General features: G+C 39.2%; 1 protein-coding gene across 1 annotated transcript in view; it reads left to right on the plus strand.

Moving 5' to 3' along the window:
* The window catches only part of LOC134870249 (inactive N-acetylated-alpha-linked acidic dipeptidase-like protein 2), a 555,262-nt gene that overhangs the window by 405,362 nt on the left and 132,033 nt on the right, over positions 1-17,867 (plus strand). The window contains exon 13 of the mRNA XM_063892353.1: positions 16,010-16,156. Coding sequence (XP_063748423.1) covers positions 16,010-16,156 — 147 coding nt within the window. The remainder of the gene's footprint in view (positions 1-16,009; positions 16,157-17,867) is intronic.

Below are 17,867 nucleotides of genomic sequence, written 5' to 3' on the forward strand. Positions count from 1 at the left end.
TATTGCAAGTTATATTGGTCAAGCTCTGAGTCTCTGCCAGTACTTTATAAAGTATTGACAGCTTTCCGAATGTTGACAAAAACTTTACTCCATACCTTTCTACCTGTCCTGGGGATGCAACCATTGTATTGAGGTTTGGTAGTCTCATTGTGTTGCAGTTGAGGAGAAAAATAAGGCCACCTGCTATGCTGTCAGATGCTGCTGCCTTGTCAATTCCCATTTTAATTGGGTTTAGAAAAATGATAATAATATTGAGTTTTAACTACTGTTTATTTCAAGTTAGTTAGCAATATATATATAAGGAAATACCGTTTTGACTATTCCACCCATGCCATGCTAATTTTTACCTCCATCAATATTGCTCCACTTTCCTCTCGTCAGCTCCTTGTTTCCTTGTACGCCCTCTATGCTCCGCAGTCATTCATCCCTACACTTTTTATTACAGAATGACATGACAGTTAACACAATAATGAGAACATAATCACAGGAAATGGGGAGACTTTGGCTGTTCTTTAAAGGATGTCACCTATTCTGTGAGAGGGGGAGGAAGCCACTCTCGGTATGATCCAAATAAAAATAACTTCAATCTCTCCACATCCCACTTTATCCAAACTGCAGTGGCTATTTTACTGATTAAGTATAGCAGCTGTATGATTCAGCCTCCAAAACTGTCTCTTTATTCCAACCTGGGGGTGTTTTGCAGATACGTTCCACGCTCGCAGACATCTTCTTCCGAACTTTACTGTCTATTTAAACTTTGAAAACTTTTGAAAAAAAAACGCACCTCCTCGTCACTTTCTCTTATGTCCTTCCTCTGCCTCCACTACTGCTGCCGCCTCCTCCTTTTTCTGTTCTTCCCCTTCTCCCTAAAGCACAACATCCCTACCTTGCTCCCTCCTCTTCTATCACCTCTTAATCTCCTCTTTCATCAGCAGCAAGCACCGCATCCCACCACCCTCTCATTTTCCCCATTAAAAATATGCCTGTTACTTATCATCCGTCTTCACTCTTTGTCTCTTCGGGTCATGCTGTGCAATATTTTTTTTATTTGTGTCCTTGGGTTAGTCATCCATCCTCAAGGAAAAAGTCATGTTCTTGCCAGGCACCTAGACAGGTACAAGAGGTCAGGAGTGAACAGAACGCACAGCGTAATGTTCCTTTATTCCCCTGCATTGACCATAAACTAACCAATTAGCAGGAACTGGTCCGGTCTACCTGTGACATTCAGCTGTAATGAACCCACAGACAGCCTCTACCAAAGCCACAGAAAGATATAAAGGAGACAGAAAGAACTTTTGATGTCTTTTAATGAAATATCTTTCACAGAAAAAGGAAACAGTTCAGACAAATTGTGCACATACTTGAAATAAGGTTCTCCTCTGCTTCTTTATTTCAAATTCATGAATTCTGTCTGAGTTTTTGGCAAGCGTTCATGCTTGTTGTTGCAACTCCAGTACTGTCTTCTTTAGGAAATATGCTTTACTTCATTATTACACTCAGAAATCACTCTTAGCAGTCATAAATAAGTGTTAATGCTGCTGTAAATTCTGCTGTGGTTTAGGAAAAGATGTAGCTTGCAGAATAATCCATTTTGATTGTCTTTCTTTTATTGCCGGAGGATGATTTCTCGCTGAACTCAACACTTTTTCTATTCTAGTCTTGCTACGTAGAGCCTAATTGATTTATGCTCTACTGTATATGCCCAATTCGATTGATGGTGCATCAATTCCACTTGTAAATTGTACAGTGTTCTACCTCAAAAATGGTTTTATTTACAAACATTTTGGAACTAAAACAATTGAGTCACAATAGGGTGGGTTTGGTTTTAGTTAAAATAAGTAAATTAAGTTGTCATAATGCAAAATTGAGCTGAATATTAAAAGTACTGCCTATAAACATATATTTTCTACAGTCCATACCTTTGAAATAACCCTGCGTTGCTAACGGATTAAACCAATTGCGTTAAAGGTGTTAAAATCCATGTTCGTTTGCCACCAGTGTTCGAATGTTACTAAAACCATATTCAGATATAAACTCTAAACTAAACCATAAATTCTTCTTTTTTTTTTATAAATATATGCTTTCACACTTCATAGAACAAGATCAACTTATTCAATAGCCTAATCAAAGCACTGTTTCGGTTTCTATCGACATTTAACACAAAACCTTCAGCACAAGAACAAGGCAAACTGTTAAGCAATTCCTTTAGCCTCTTTTATGTGAATATATGAAATCAGGATGACACAATTAAAGGGGCACTAGTCAGATCTCATACCATTGGAAATGCTTCGGTTAATATGATAGAAAACATGGGGTTTGTCTACGTTCATGTCGTAATGTGAGCGATGTTACAGTCTCACTCTTGCTTGATGTTTTCTTCTGCCACAATGTTTTGTCACTCCTGTAGAGCAGAAGCTTCATTGGACATTTAAATCACATGATTCAATGTGGGTAATTTCTGCATTTTGATGGTGGATAGAAGCGCAATATCTTTGTTATTCGTCAACTGAGAAGAAGTCATCAAATAATACAATTACAAACCTATTTCGATTAGCTGAAAACAAATCTGAGATGTGAGCGGCAATTTACTCGATAGAAATGGCGGCAGAGACTGTGAAAAATGAGACCTAAGTTATGTAATTAACCAGAATAATTGTCTATTACATTGCCTTCATATGTGGTCCTTGACCACTTAAGAACCTGATAACACACGGTGTAGAACCAGAAAATGGCTTGTCCACTGCACTGCAGAAACAATTTGGAAGCAGTTAGGCCAGGGTTGTTTGGTGCTGTGACGAGTTCACGGGTGGATTTCTCCATAGAAGTACACTGAAATGTTTGACGAACCTTTATTGCCCTAACCAATAATGTGTTTACATGTTAACTAATGAAAGAGTTGAACGCATGATTACAGTGTAACACTTTACTTACCACAGAATCCCTCTGCAGAGTGTACTTTTTATTGACCCGTCATCTCTTCTTGTCTCGCCTTGTGGTACCTAATTGTCCATTAGGTGGCAACTGTATCTCTGGCATGCTCTGTGCCTCTACTCATTATCTCAAGAGTTTCAGAGCTGCCCCAGGTACACTCCCCCAACTCCCAATATTGAGAAGCACGTCCAAGCATGTCGTTAATCTTGTTTGCGCAACAGCCGTAATACTTCCTACTTATCTTACTTTGCTGGGACCTGTCTTCCAGGTCGAGAAGCTGCACCACTGATACTTTTGGAATGGGTGCTTGGGAACCAATTATAATGCAACTATATATTTCTTTTGTAGAGGATTTACTCAAATAGGGGCAACGACAGGGGGGTGATAGACAAAAAGAAAGAAGCAAGGTGAAAGAAGGTACAAGGCTTTAGAGGCTGGAAGGATACACATAAATAGAGAGTTGCTTGTGCTTTAATTGGCTGTTGTTACAGAGATGGTTTGTGCCAGGGACCTCCATTTTACAACAAATGGATTGTAAAAAGACCAGCGAGGCTAATCTTTCATCTGATCTTGCTCCAAGAAATTGCGATGAACCTTTGCACAGGAGATAAAGTGAGCAATTGGTTTGTCAGATGTTGATGGATTGTTTATTTTGGTTAATGTTAAGGAAAGGTGGATTTTGTTAAATATATTAAAGGTCTAATGAGCCCTTAAAGTTCAAGTTTTTTTTTTCTTCTTCCTCAGGTTTCCAGATACCTGTATTTCTGGAGGCTAATAGACTTTTATTTGGAGTGCTTTACATTACATGTCATGAAATGTTGATTGAACATGAACGTCTTCACAGACCTAGAAGGACATGTGGCTGATGCTGAGGCTTGGAGAGCTAATCCAGCCACCAACACAGACTGAACGTAGAAACCTTTGATGGAAGAATTAGTGACAAACAATTTCCCACCAGACACACAAAGGGCCTCGAGCATTTCAGTTTATATCTGCTGCATTTGTTTCCTATTAGACATATGTCTTTAGTACTGTACATACAAGTATTTCTGGTACATACACACAGGACAGTCCCACAGGCTAGGCTCCTGAGGAGCCAGTCTTGGGACTGGTTCCTAATGGGCAGGTCTTGAGGTTGGTTCCTAATGGGCAGGTCTTGAGGTTGGTTCCTGAGTGTCCAGTTTTGGGGCCTGGTTCGTTTGGGTCTGGTTTTTAAGCTCCTTCGTGAAAGGCAGGTGTTGGGGATGACTGAGAGTCAACCACATTCTCTCAAACTCTTCCTCAGTGTTTATATTTTATATAAAGATACAATGTATTCACATATTTGCCTGTTTTCCACTTTGTTTGATTTGGAACCCACTTTGTATTCACTGTGACAGATCTTGCACTCGTTGCTAGAGTATTGGCTGACTGGAAAAATAACGGCTGATACTTTAATTGAATCATGACACCATGACAGGCTTTCAAACATGAAGAAGTGATGACAATAGACCGCTTCAGAATCACCCTATAAATGGTAAATATGACCATCATCTGCATTAGGGAATATGCAAGAAGTGTAATTTACACATCTAATTTATATGTTTTCCCACATAAAACCAGCAGGAATGAAGCTCACAATAAATCTCCAGAATGAGTCTGTGACTTTATGGCCATGCAGCCTTCCAGGATGGTTCGACAGCACACTTGGCATAATGTTTGACATAGTACACTGTCGGCAATATGTTTGAATTATCACAGCCCTTGTATTGTCAGGAAAGGCATTGTGCGACTGCGGCAGGCCAGATGAATATGCATAATAACGAGGAGAAACTGCCTCGGCCTCAGAAAGTATTTATACAACTGTCAGCGCGGCCCTTTCATCACAGTTTCATATAGCAGCGACAGGACATAAGTAGAGGAATGAATGCTATAATATTCGTTTGGTGAGGAATGAGCCTTGTCAGTACTTGTGGCTGTGACATCTGTCAGGGGCTGTGGTGAGATGCATTTCTCAGACAGTAGTTTGCCTGGTCTGCAGTAGCCATGTAAGACTGTAAAAGGTAAAGGCAGGTGCCCTCTTCAGATACATTTTCTACTAAATAAATGCCCGCTAAATAAATTAAAGACACATTACAGCCTTGGAAGATACGTAATTGCTCTTAGCTAGGATTAACCAATGCCTATTCCCTAAGTGCATGGTTTCTCTCCGGGCAATCTTCTGCAAGGTTGACTTCTAACCCAATCATTTGATCAATCGCTAGGCAGAAAAGCACATAGGAATTCTTTCCTGTGACTGGGAAAAGACATTCAAGTGGGAAATAAATAATGCACTGCATATTTTACACCATATTGTACAGCCCAAGATTAATTATTCATTGTTCCACTGATACATCCACATGCATAACAGCCAATAGCACACCTACAAAGTTAGGTTGGGTTCAATGCTTTGTCATGTGGCTTCAAGCCAATTATGTCCAAGACTGGCTGACCTGACAGTGGTGACTTCATTCTGGTCTATAAACTGGAGATAGTACTAAGTTTTCACTGAAGAGGCCTGAAGAGTTGTGTCTTATTAAAGGGGAACTATTATACTCATTTTCACTTTAGACTTGTTTTAATCCGTCTTTCATCCATTGGCACTTAACCACGAGATCATTGTCAATTAAACAGCGAGCATTTCCTTAGGTGTTATATATTCTTGCATTTAAAATCTGATTTTAGTAGCTTTTTTTTTACTTTGTTGAGCTACTGATACTTATTTCCTTTAAATTTGAAGTAATTCCGTGTTGTGGATTTATACATATAGCAATTTCCTTGAACAGGCTGCTGTAAGTAAAGAGAAAGCAAGTTTCGCCAAATAATATAAGTTTGTCAACACACTACAGGAAAAGGAAAACCCTAAAAAGCATTTTAAGGGTTTCATTTAAATTGCAGTGCTTTGTGGTTTTGTTTCATAATATTATTTTACTGAAAGGTGTTTCTAGTATTTTGTCCACCACTGTTAACATGCATAGTGAGAATGAAAAAATGAACAAGTCCAGGGATTTTTATAGAAAAATGTAGTATAAGGGCGCTGATCTTGTATAGAAGATATATCAATTCCTCGCGAGAACATGACGTGCGTGTACAAGATGGCACCGCGGACGTAAACAACAACGCGACGTTGGAGCTCGATAAAAGCAAAGCTGTCTCGGCCGTCTGACGGCCTATTGGACACGGTTTTCTTTTTTTTTGTAACTATACCGTTTTTGATGAAGAGAAATATTTTTTTCTGGCATCACTTAAAGATTTTACAGGGAAAATCTGCATTTTGGTATGAGGGTGTACGCTGAAAGTAAGAGGGTCTCCCTGTTACCCGGTTTAGACAAAACCCTTACCTTTACATTTAAATAAAGGAAAACACCAAAACTATTGATGATTTTCCATCACATTACAAGATATACATTTGCAATATTGCAAATACAATATATACCTGGGAAAGTTGATATCCCATATGACATATTTATATATGTATATTTGTGTCAGTACAGAAGCTCTCAGTGTGATGGCAAAAAAACCCAAACTCATTGATTTTCAGAGGCACCTACAATCGTACAACAACACATTTAGTTTTTATTTCAGCAACAGCACTCTGAGGAGGCTCTTCAAATGCAATTGGCATAGTTTGGGCATTTCCAAATGATATGTCATATTCCGTCCCTGTAACTGCACCATATATGTTATTTTTCCTTGACTCTTTTCAAAGTCAAGTAAAAGTGATTTAGAAAAAGGAAAAGCTGTGACTATTTAGATCCACTCTTTCTGTGTTTTTGTGTCTCCAACTCCATCCAATCCCCCCTCCTGCTATCTCTTTGTCTCTTTAAAATCCAAGTCACTCATTTCTGGATGGCTGGGAGATGTTTTCAGTTCAACAGCAGCAAATGGCTTTTCCAAAGACCGCAGTCCGGAACGGAATGATTATCATAATCATAATGCAAAGTTGTTTTGTCATTTGGCACTGTGTTGTTGCTGTGGGTTGCATTGTAAATACGGAACACCACTCCGAAACCTTCCGCGTATTTGTCTCATTTATCAAGATGTAAGTATTTTTTCCTGCTCAATGGATCAAATTATTTTATTCCACAAAAACACATATAGTTTTGGTATTGTATCAGCTGTTCAGTATTAAAATAATTAGGTAAAAATATTCAGGCACAACTGGCCCAAAAGTTTAACTGTAGTTGATGCAACTTCTGGAGAAACTCCCTCTGGAGGAAACACAGGGATTGTAACCTTTTGCAGACCATTTACATGACCAAGAACCTATATAACACACTACAGGGAAACAGCATAACTATCCTCTGTAACCTAGGTAGAAAGTATAAAGGAGATAGTAGATAGTTGTTAGTAGTTAATACACCTGAATGAAGGTCAATCTATGGGGGGATTGACATGAAGAGTTGTTAATGTCCCATAAACTGCGTGAATCTCAATAGCCGTAGATGAAACATTTTAAGTATCTAAAGAAAGATACAACTCTATACACTTTTTTTTTTTTTTTCGTCCTGTGATTTTCGTCTTGGATTTTAACAAGAGGTACATTCACGTGACAAAGAAGATATATTATACTACCAGACATACTGTACTGGTCTCTAGTTCAATTGAATTCCCATGCATACACATTCTAATGCACTTTTATTTTGACATTAACCTTAATCTTTGCTAGTTTCCATATCTGCACTTTGACAATATTTATCCCCACATTCCACCAGGTCTTTTCTCCATGTATTTTGGGCTCTCTTTTTTTCTGTGTTATCATCCTTTCTGCAGTTTTGCCAAGCTACATGTGTACTCATCTATTGAGAACTTAAACCAAGGCTTAACTGTCCACCAGGTATACAATACTTATCCTAGACTGAATTGAGTCACTTTGTTGCTAGCCACAATTTATTTTCAGAATTCCACATATCTTAAGTAACAGTTTTGGGAATTTGATACAACTCTTTTAAGGGTATTCAAATGGTTCAAGCAAGTAACGTCATTTCCTAATACTGAAAATATCTATTTGTCAGCTGTCATGACTTGTGTCAATACTTTCTACCCTTGTTCTTAGTGCCTCCATGATGGTTTCGAAACAGAATAAATTCTATTCGGATCTCCATGTTTTTCAAGACACCTAAGGAAGGGTTGGAAAATGAATGGATGGATGAAATTTAATTCAACTTAACACAAAAAGTAAGCAAATGTGTGTTTGGTAGATTATTTCTTTGATATAACAATAAATCTTGGAAATAAATCTTATACCGTTGGAAAGCCTGTGTTCTTCAACCCCTTTCAAATGGAGCCACATTTGTGAGGAACATGCATTTGTGGGAGGAGCAGCAGAGCTGAGTATTTGGGTTGCGGCCATGAAAAATGTGACAAACTGCAGCCAATCTCCGGTCACGTACGTTCACCAGGAAGCCTGCCTTGACTGCCCTTCACTGTCAGGCCCACTTGCACTGGAACCTCAACATGTGGAGGAACATTATGTTCAGCAATGAGTCCAGATTCTGCCTACGGCACTTGGATTGTAGGGTTGCAGTGAGGAAAAGAAGCGGAGAAGGCTTTGCTAATTGCTGCACCGATAGAGTAGGAGTGGAGAGGAGGGAATGGCCTGCCTGCAGTCCTGACCTCGACCCCATTGAACAGATGTGGGATCAGCTTGGGCGTACTGTCAGTGCCAAAGTAACCAACACAACCATGTTGGCTGACTTGGGACAAAGGCTGTTATGGATGTGTATGGTTCTTCCACACGCTACTCAGGCTGCTTGATAAATTAATCAATTGTTAATAAATATATTGTTGCCAATATGTCTTGTTTCATCAGACTTCAATCCTCCAATCCACCAAACAACACCACAAGAGTCAACAGCAAAAACAGCTGTTTGGCAGAGGAGATTTGTCACACTTTTCATGGGCACAACCCACAGACTCAGCTCTGCTGCTCATCCCACAAATGCATGTTCCTCACAAATATGGCACCATTTGATGGTAAGAAAATAGGCTTTCCAACAGTATAAGATTTATTTCCTAGAAGCTTTGTTACAACAAAGAAATAATCTACCAAACACACATTTCCTTACTTGTTGTAGTGTATATGGAAACCAGAATACAATTATTACTTTTCTGTAATGATGGCTGAATATTTCCTGAAATATTTGCAGTGTTCTAAATATTTTGAAAGCAAAATGTCCTGATTCTTACTGATAAGGCATTGGTTTGTGATCCCTACATGGATCCATCCTGCTATCTTGTGTTGTCTGAGCCAAAGGGAAAACATTTCTTCAGATGTATGTCTTGGCTGAAATTCAAGCTTAACCTCTCACCCTTGTTTTCCTCAATATAGCAGTTTAAAAAAATATAGAGCTGCATGTGGAAGAATATAGGCGACCTGAGGTTATGGCATTTACTCAACACTTTAAAGGCCTGTGAAGTCTTTGATTTCAGCAATAAAGAAAATGGTTAAAAGAGAAAAATGCCTCGACTTAAATCACAAAGTAGGAGTGTATAAAGAGATAGACTATCGTTCCATCTCCTGGATAGAAGATTTAAAGTCAAGACATGTACCTCTTCTCTCCTTTTCCTCTCTCACATCCAGACATGTTGCATTAAAAGAGTGTCGGAGCAGGGAAAGAGAAACAGAGATGGTTAAAATGAAAGTAGATACCTTCAGAGAGTGAATTATAAAAGAGGGAGCTGTAAAAAAGGGGGATTCAATGGGAGGATAAAGAGAATAAGAAAGTGAGCACAGAGCAGAGAGAATGGATAATTTCAGCCTGTGGTGCCACACCGGGAATCAATATTTAATTTCTTTGTCTGCTATGATAAGGAGAGAGCCAAATCATTTGAGATCTCTTCTTACCACTCGATACCACTCAATCTACAAAATCACATGTGCTACAAAGAGTGGCTTGCAGGATTTGAACGTAAATGCTTGAGAGTAGATAATCTTCCTTTTGTGTGTAAATTTGGGGCTATGTCAAGTTTACTGTGTGTTTTGATGTGAGAATAACAAATATAATATAGGAAATAACCTATGCATATACAAAGGCCAAAACATCAAAACCTAAATGACCTCAGAGAATGATTGTTAAAATGATCCATGTGTTGTTTTTCTTTAAGAGGCCCTATTAATGCATTTGGCATTTTGACTGTCCTGTGGTGTGTTGTATGTGTGTCACACGTTCCTCAACCTGCCTGAAAAGCCTCCATTGGACTGCTTTGTTTACTTCTGTAACATGATGACGTCACTATCTAACATTTTTGCTTCTTTTGGAAAGTGCTCCAACACTTTGTACATGATAAGCTAGGGGGAGGGACATTTCCTTTTAATCTCTAAGCGACAGAACAATCATTAAAGAGCCGGCCAGCTAACCAATCAGAGCAGACTGGGCTCTGGTTTCAGACAGAAGAAGAAAAGAGGTGCTGCAGCACAGGCAGTATGAGAAATCCCCAGATTACTATAGATAAGTTGCTTTGGTGAAAAATATCGTCAAAATAATATGTCATGTTATGTAACATCTGCAATTACCAATGGAAAGTACATTACCTCCACAGGAAGTCCTCCACAAATGAATTTGCTCCATTCAACATGAGCAGATAGTGGTTCTTCTTGATGTCTTATTTCCTTTCCTTTCCCAAGGGTGTCGTCACAATCTCATTCTAGCAACTTATATTGACAATGTCAATCTTTAGTTCTTCACACCAGCAATCCAATACTACATGCATTACTGAATGTAGATATTGCCTCATCAATTGTGACTATTGTTTTTCTAAAGCACTGACCCAGGCAGAAACCACCATGAATTGTTTTAACTTGCCCACTCATGGATACAAGGTAGACCGTCAGTGCTTGCTCTATAGCATACTTGCTCACAAATTGGATTGCTCAGTGGTGATATGGCTGTTCTAATCACAGGCATTCGTGCAAATGAAGTTCAAATGAAGTTCATTCAATATCTTGGTTCAGCAGCAATATTTCCAGTAGAAAGCTCAACTGGCGAAGACAGAGGTTGAGCTTTTAAAATGGGTGGATGATGGAAACCATAAAAGCAAGAGTAGTACATTGTAATCCAATTATAAACAGTGTATATATCCAGTATGAAATCTAATGTAACATCACTATCTGAAAGATGTATTGGGTTAAATCAACCTCTTGCAATGTCTCAACTAAACATTTAACAATAAAAGAAGGCTGATAATGCAATATTAGAGAGTTGGATTTCATTAAATTGTGCAGTTTTTCTTTCATTGTACAGTATATGTCCTTCGTATGAAGGATATAGCAAAGGCACAGTGATGTGTCAAGCCTTTTTAAGCCAGTTTTCCAGCCTATATCTGGTTTTTGTTTAGTTTTTTTGGCATATCCAGATTGATTTTTAAAGACTAGACCAACATTCCACCCTAAATGTCTTTTTTTGGTGCAAATTAGGTCCAAACTACATTTAAAAGTGGTATGAAATGCAAATCCAATCAAATTTTTCTATCATTGGAAATGAGGACTATGCTGCCCTCGCAGTGCGTTCCAGTCTTGCAAAACTAGACAGCTAGCTAACAACTTTATCTTGTATGAAGAAGTGGAATTCAATTCACAAGGCTTTATTTTCTTGTTTCTTTACTGAAGTTGCAGCAAACATACAGAGTTATTTCGTTTTGTAAAACTGTAATCAAATAAACAAATAAAACGCACATGAGTTTACACTTCTTGAAGTACAAATCAAGCTGTTCATTGGTAACACACGAGACCACGAGAGCTAGCATTACCAATCAGATTACATTTTAGACGTATATAAGTGAGAATCCTAGACATTTGACGTAATTCTTGTTAATCTAAACAGAGTCTAGCATGAAATCATATAACATTTACTTACAGACAAACAATGTCCAAAGCTCAAAGGTTTTAGATAGGATTTCCAGGAGCGGTGTTACAGCGTGGTCTTTCTTCGTCGAGTGATTCAGGAAGAAAACGAAGCTAGGCTTGCAATTACGTACACTCACTGTAGTACCACAATATCTACCAAGCGAAAGGCAAGATACACAAGAACTTAAACTGAAAACAATGCATTTCCTATGGAAGGTAGAACAAGGACTACTTTTTTATCCAGTCAGTACTTGGCACCACCACTCTTTCTGCCCACTGAAGCCAGCCATGAATGCAACACGGAACATACCAATGTATAGCCTCCTCCGTAGCACCACTCATATTCAGGGAAGAAGGAAGTCAGTTTTTATAGTCTGTGATGGAGTCATGATTGCCAACTTTGGCTTTGCATCTTGAATGATGCTATTGTTTGGAGGACAAACTTTTGAACCCTCATTTGTCCTGCTTCCTAATTAGAAAGCTGTCTCACCGGAAAAGCTATGTCGTAACTCAGGGGCTGTTTGTGTATTAGGGCGATTTGGGCGACGCACTACCAACGCGAAAAAGATGGGGTTTTTTTTTCTAACACAGCAGCAGTCGTAATCAGTGTTCTAGACGTTAGATCTGTCAAAACGTCAATATCCAATCAGACTAAAGTTGTGCTTCACATGGTCCCGCCCGTTTTGAGGCGGTTTCAGTCGGGTTGAAAATCGCCCAAGGGGTCTCTCATAGACTCTCATGTGAAATGCATTTTTTTCAAATATCAGAGCTTTCAATGCAATCTCTATGGGTTCCGGGAGAGCTTGCCCTTACTCGCTTTCGTCATATGTAACTGAGAAAAATAGCGGGCAGCTTCTTCGAACAAGTCATGTACTACTGTCAAGATGGCTAGCGTTCAGTGCAATTCCATTGTGTCTTTGAAAGAAGTTCCTTTTAGTCGGCGTGCAAATCCAGATAAATTGGCATTAAAACAATCAGGACCTCCAAGACCAAATTTAACCATTCAACAAGTTTCTACAAAAGGGGGAAAGACCTACACCTGAGGCTTTTCTACCAATTGGAATGAGCGAAAAACCTGGCTAGCAGGCTGTGAAGTAGCCAACGCAGTCTTCTGCTATCCCTGCCTAGTTTTTCACCTGAAGGTGGCACGGCAGACAGCAATGCTTGGATGTCGACTGGTTTAACAGATATGCAGCATCTATCTGAAAAAATAAAGAAACATGAGCTGTGGAAGATCCACATGGATAGCTTCTCAACATTCTCGCCTTTTGGGAGGGGGAACATTGCCACTCAACTGGATGAGGGATTCAGGCTAGCTGATCGTCGCCTCAATGATGAGGTGAGCAAGAACCGTCACATCCTCAACCAGCTTGTCCAGTGTGTTAAATTCTGCGGGGTGTTTGAGCTAGCTTTGCGAGGCAAAGATGAAACTGAGGGTTCCACCAACCCTGGCATTTTTCTCGGACTGGTCGACTTCGTGGCACAGTTGGATGAAGTTTTTGATGAGCACCTAAAACATGCTACGGTGTTCAGTAAATAAATTAATTGACTTAATATGCTGCCCCTGTCTTTATGTTCTTTCTGAGCATTTCTTTTGGCCTGTTTAGCTATTTTACATCATACATCATTGGATTCATGTAAATAATTATGTAATAATAAGTAGAATAATATATTGTGGACCCACACCATTTCTGCTTATAGAGGCTCCTGGATGACACTTTCTTCCATAGCTTTCCTCCTGTAACTTATGTAGCTAGAGGGGAAATAGTTCTGTTGTTCCATCTAGCGGACACAAGAGGGATCTCTGTCTGAGTTAATCATCCAACAACAAATTGATATGGTCTTGCTTAATGTACCTATTGAATGGGTCACCTTAATCATTATCAGAAATTGCCCACCCTGAGATTCTTTTCAGGAGCCGCCACTATCGTAACTGCTGCCAACATCACCATCACTGCGACCCAAGCAGATAGATTGGTGATCTGATTTCAGGGCCCCGACCGTGGCGCAACTGGCGACCCGGGTTCGATTCCCGACCCATGGTCCTTTCCGGATCCCACCCCGACTCTCTCTCCCACTTTCCTGTCACTTTCCATTGTCCTATCCGATTAAAGGCAAAAAGCCCCCAAAAATGTCTTAAAAAAAAAAAAAAAATCTGATTTCAGAAACAAATCGGATTTGCATTGGTCTCCATCTTAGATGTTGAACCAAACAACTTAGGACTCAAGTTAATACCCATTCAACTTGATCAGATTTGACAAATATATCTGTTGATATATGATTTCAATAGATTGTTGTACTCAAAACCTGTGAGGGGCATTTGTCATGTATGGTCTATATTAGATTTAAAACTGTGGAAATGTTTCTCTCTGAGCTAAGTAATGAGTGCTGAATCAGAATCAATTGTATTGCTACATATACATTGCTTTTGTGTACGGTGATGTGAACATAAGCAAAATGAAATGATGAGTTGAAAGAGAAGCTAAAACATGTAAAGATTTTAAAAAGTAAATATATTTTTAAAACTATTTAATATTTAATTATACAAAAGAACAAAAAGAAAAACTTATAATCTCTGTCTTACTTTCACTAACCTATGTACCACACGATGGCCCTCACAGGTTAACACATGAACCTATGGGTATGTGGCAGTTCAGAGCCCAAGTAACACACATTCAAAACAACAGCTGTGTTGCCTAATGTGAGAGTTTATTTCACTGCAGAGTTGGAGACAGATGTTCACTAGTTCTCCCTGAAGAGAGTCTCCACTCCTTCCTGGAGTAATACACAGTCCTCACTGCTAGGCATAGCGACAGCTTTCGGGATTGAAAGCTGTAGTCAGAGAGTTAAAGTGAGCAGCATTTCCAGGTAACTGATTACATTGGTTGATTTGCTCTGGACTTTATAGGCTTGCCTTGACTTCATCGTAATTGTTAAGTAGTCAGTGCTTGTGCGCATTGGCACTTAACCCGGAGATAATTTGTCAATAAAACAGCGAGCATTTACTTGGCTGTTATAAATTCTGACATTTGTAATTGGAATTTAGTTGGTTTTTTTTTCTTACTTCATTGAGTTACTGATACTGCAAGGCTTATTACCCAGTAAATTCGTATTTCCATTAAATTATAAGAGGTAATTCTGTGTTTTGGATTTAAATAACTTTACCTATAGCAATTTTATGGATAAAGTGCTGTGAACAAAGAGAAAGCTGGTTACGCAAAACAATGTTGTGATAAGTTTGTCCTCTGGATGCAAGCTTCCCTTATGAATATATAAATCAACTTTAAAATTGCGCACACATGAACAAGCATTTATTCCCACCCTGTTAACTCCCACAATTAGCCATAAGTGGCTAATGAAATGCCTTTCATGAATATTGATATGCATGTAAATGTCTTTTGTCCTTCCAGCTTTTTTTAAAATTTCTGCTAGAAATATTGTTCCAGCGAGGTACATGCTGCCAGGTCGAGGCAAGGTTAAAGGTATTATTGACTAACCTTTGTTCGGTTTCCGTGAGAACAGCGACAGTCAGTGTTCAGAGAACTAACAGCCTTTAGAAAAACTAAAATAGAAAAAGTTGACAACATTGTGTCAGTGACAGTGGCAGGGATGATTGGACACCAGAGCTCTCTCCCCTTGACAGACCTTGATAAAAAGAAACTAATTAAATGCAATGTGACAGAAGAACATGGTGACTGCAGGCGCGCTCAGCAGATGTGGACAGTGGAGATAAGCCTCTAATTGATTGACGCTTGCATTCTGTTTCCTTCCTCTAACCACATTTTTTTTGTACGGCAGCCTTGTTATTCTTTAAATTAGGAATAGCAGTGGAGAAGGGTTGAACCCAGGTGACAAACTGCATGTAGGCTGTGGAGAACTGTGACAAAACCTTGAATCGTGCAATTAGCCGCCAGCCAAATGTTAATCACAGCCTCCCCCTCCCCGCTCTAAGCACTGTACCGTTTTTAGTGCAATTTATGCTCGTCCTTGACTATTCCAGATGAAGTCGACAGAGATGCTGATAAACATCATAGGAACTCTTTACCAGTGCCTGACATGTCAATTCAGGGTTCATGTTTTACTAAAGAGTCCAAGAGTTTTATCTAGAACTCAGTTTTCTTTTTAAAATTGGGACAGGGTTCGTCAACTAGTGGCAAGTAAACTTCTCTCATCTCAATGGTATTTTGTCTTGTTTTTGTGTGTCCTCTCTGTTAGAGACAGCTGCTGAGTTGCATCCGTGGGGGGAACTGCCCTGGACCCAACGTCAGCTCGCTGCAGTTGCCTGGAGATGTGAATTTCTTTGCCAACCAACTGGCGGTGCCCACCGTGGAGTTCGCCTTTGAGCAGACCAAAGCAGAAGAGGTACTCACACTCCACTTCCACTGCTCTCATTTTGCACACCCATGGCATTTTAGACAAACCCTCTCATTGCCTCACTTGAGTGATATGATGGTGGTATGTTCAGTAAGGTAAGATCTAAGCCATTTAGAAACAGTACAAGGAATGCCAACAAGATGTTGGAGTCTACTTAAAATACTTATATGATCTACAGTATCAAAAGCAGTGTTTATGTCAGTTATAACCTAATCTAACAGCTTGCTGTTTTCTGCATTACATCTGAGGTAATTTATGATCTTTACTAATGCTTTATCGGGTACTATGATTAGCACAGAAACCAAATCTTACAACTGATTCTCTAAAACTTTAATCAGTTTACTTAGGCGTATCGGATACTGTCAGAAGTTTTTCAAATTCAAGGCAACTGTTTTGCTTCAGCATGGCTTTCACTAAAGCAGTTTTTCTGGCATTTGGAAAGACACCTATCAGGAATGAGTGGTTTACTATGTTAAGACAATATTCCATAAACAAGTACAAATCCTTTTAAAAAAGGATATGGGAATGGGATCTTAAAAGTGAAATGACATTGCCAGGCATCTCAGCATTAACTAGGACAGTGTTTAGGCTTTCATTACATACATATAATGACTGAGCTTGATTAATTGAGTTATGCTAATGGGTGCGATCACTGCAGTGCATGGAATCTACACTAATTCATGCAAGACACAGTCACACCTTGTTTCCCAGCTGTGAACAGATTTATTTGGAACTGCTGTTATCCATGGGCCACAAGTTGTTTGTCTTTAGCTCTTAATTTGAAATCAAATCTTTCCTGGGAAGATGCACGCACCTGTCAGTAGTCAGTGTGTATAAAAATCTGAAGAAAACTGTCATCGGTAAGTACAACTACACTTGTCACCGCAGCAATTTGTCCAGATCTCAAACATTGGGGAAGGGACGTGATAACAAGCAGCTGCTGCCAATGAGACTAATCATGTTATTTAGATGTGTCAAGATCATTTGCAGACTTGACACACAGCAATATAGATTATTTCTCTACACAAGCAAGACATACACTTGACAGGGCTTACAAATTATGCATGCCCCATTTACCTCTGCTAAAAATGCAGTATTGATGTTTGTTGTACCGCCTTGGGGTGGAAACACAAAGATTTAGCCCAACCTAAGTCGGCCCACTCAAATTCGGAACTTCTGGCTAGGACGGCAACTTCGTGTCTAATCAGTGCGAAAGATCTTCATGATGTTTATCCGCCCCCGAGGCATCCTCACAACCTGAAAATAATAGGTATTGGAGGGTGACATCTGCAGGCTTCAGAATAAAAAAAGGGAACCCTGGTTTAATTGAGAACAGTCTGATATATACAGTAAATAGTCTTGGCTCTCTTTGGGGGAAGTCCAGTATGCACACATTAGCATAAGCTCATTAGTATTCTCTCTGAACTGTAGTGTTAAAGATCAATGAGTAATCCCATTTCCAGTATTATTTAATTTATCTACTGAGTCTTTGGAAAAGCAGAGCGAGAACAGGTAACACATTTTCGGCAATACATGCCTTCAAAAAGAGAGTAGTACTGTTCAATTTGTTTGAGAATCAGGAACTGTTTTCGGTCAGTTAAAATCCTGACTACTGTACAGATATTTCTGCCACACAGTATGAGTTTTAAATAGAAATTAATGGTCAGTGCCTTGAACCCTACACCTTAGGGTTAGGGTT

Source organism: Eleginops maclovinus, chromosome 9 (assembly GCF_036324505.1).
Source record: "Eleginops maclovinus isolate JMC-PN-2008 ecotype Puerto Natales chromosome 9, JC_Emac_rtc_rv5, whole genome shotgun sequence".
NCBI classification, from domain to species: domain Eukaryota; kingdom Metazoa; phylum Chordata; class Actinopteri; order Perciformes; family Eleginopidae; genus Eleginops; species Eleginops maclovinus.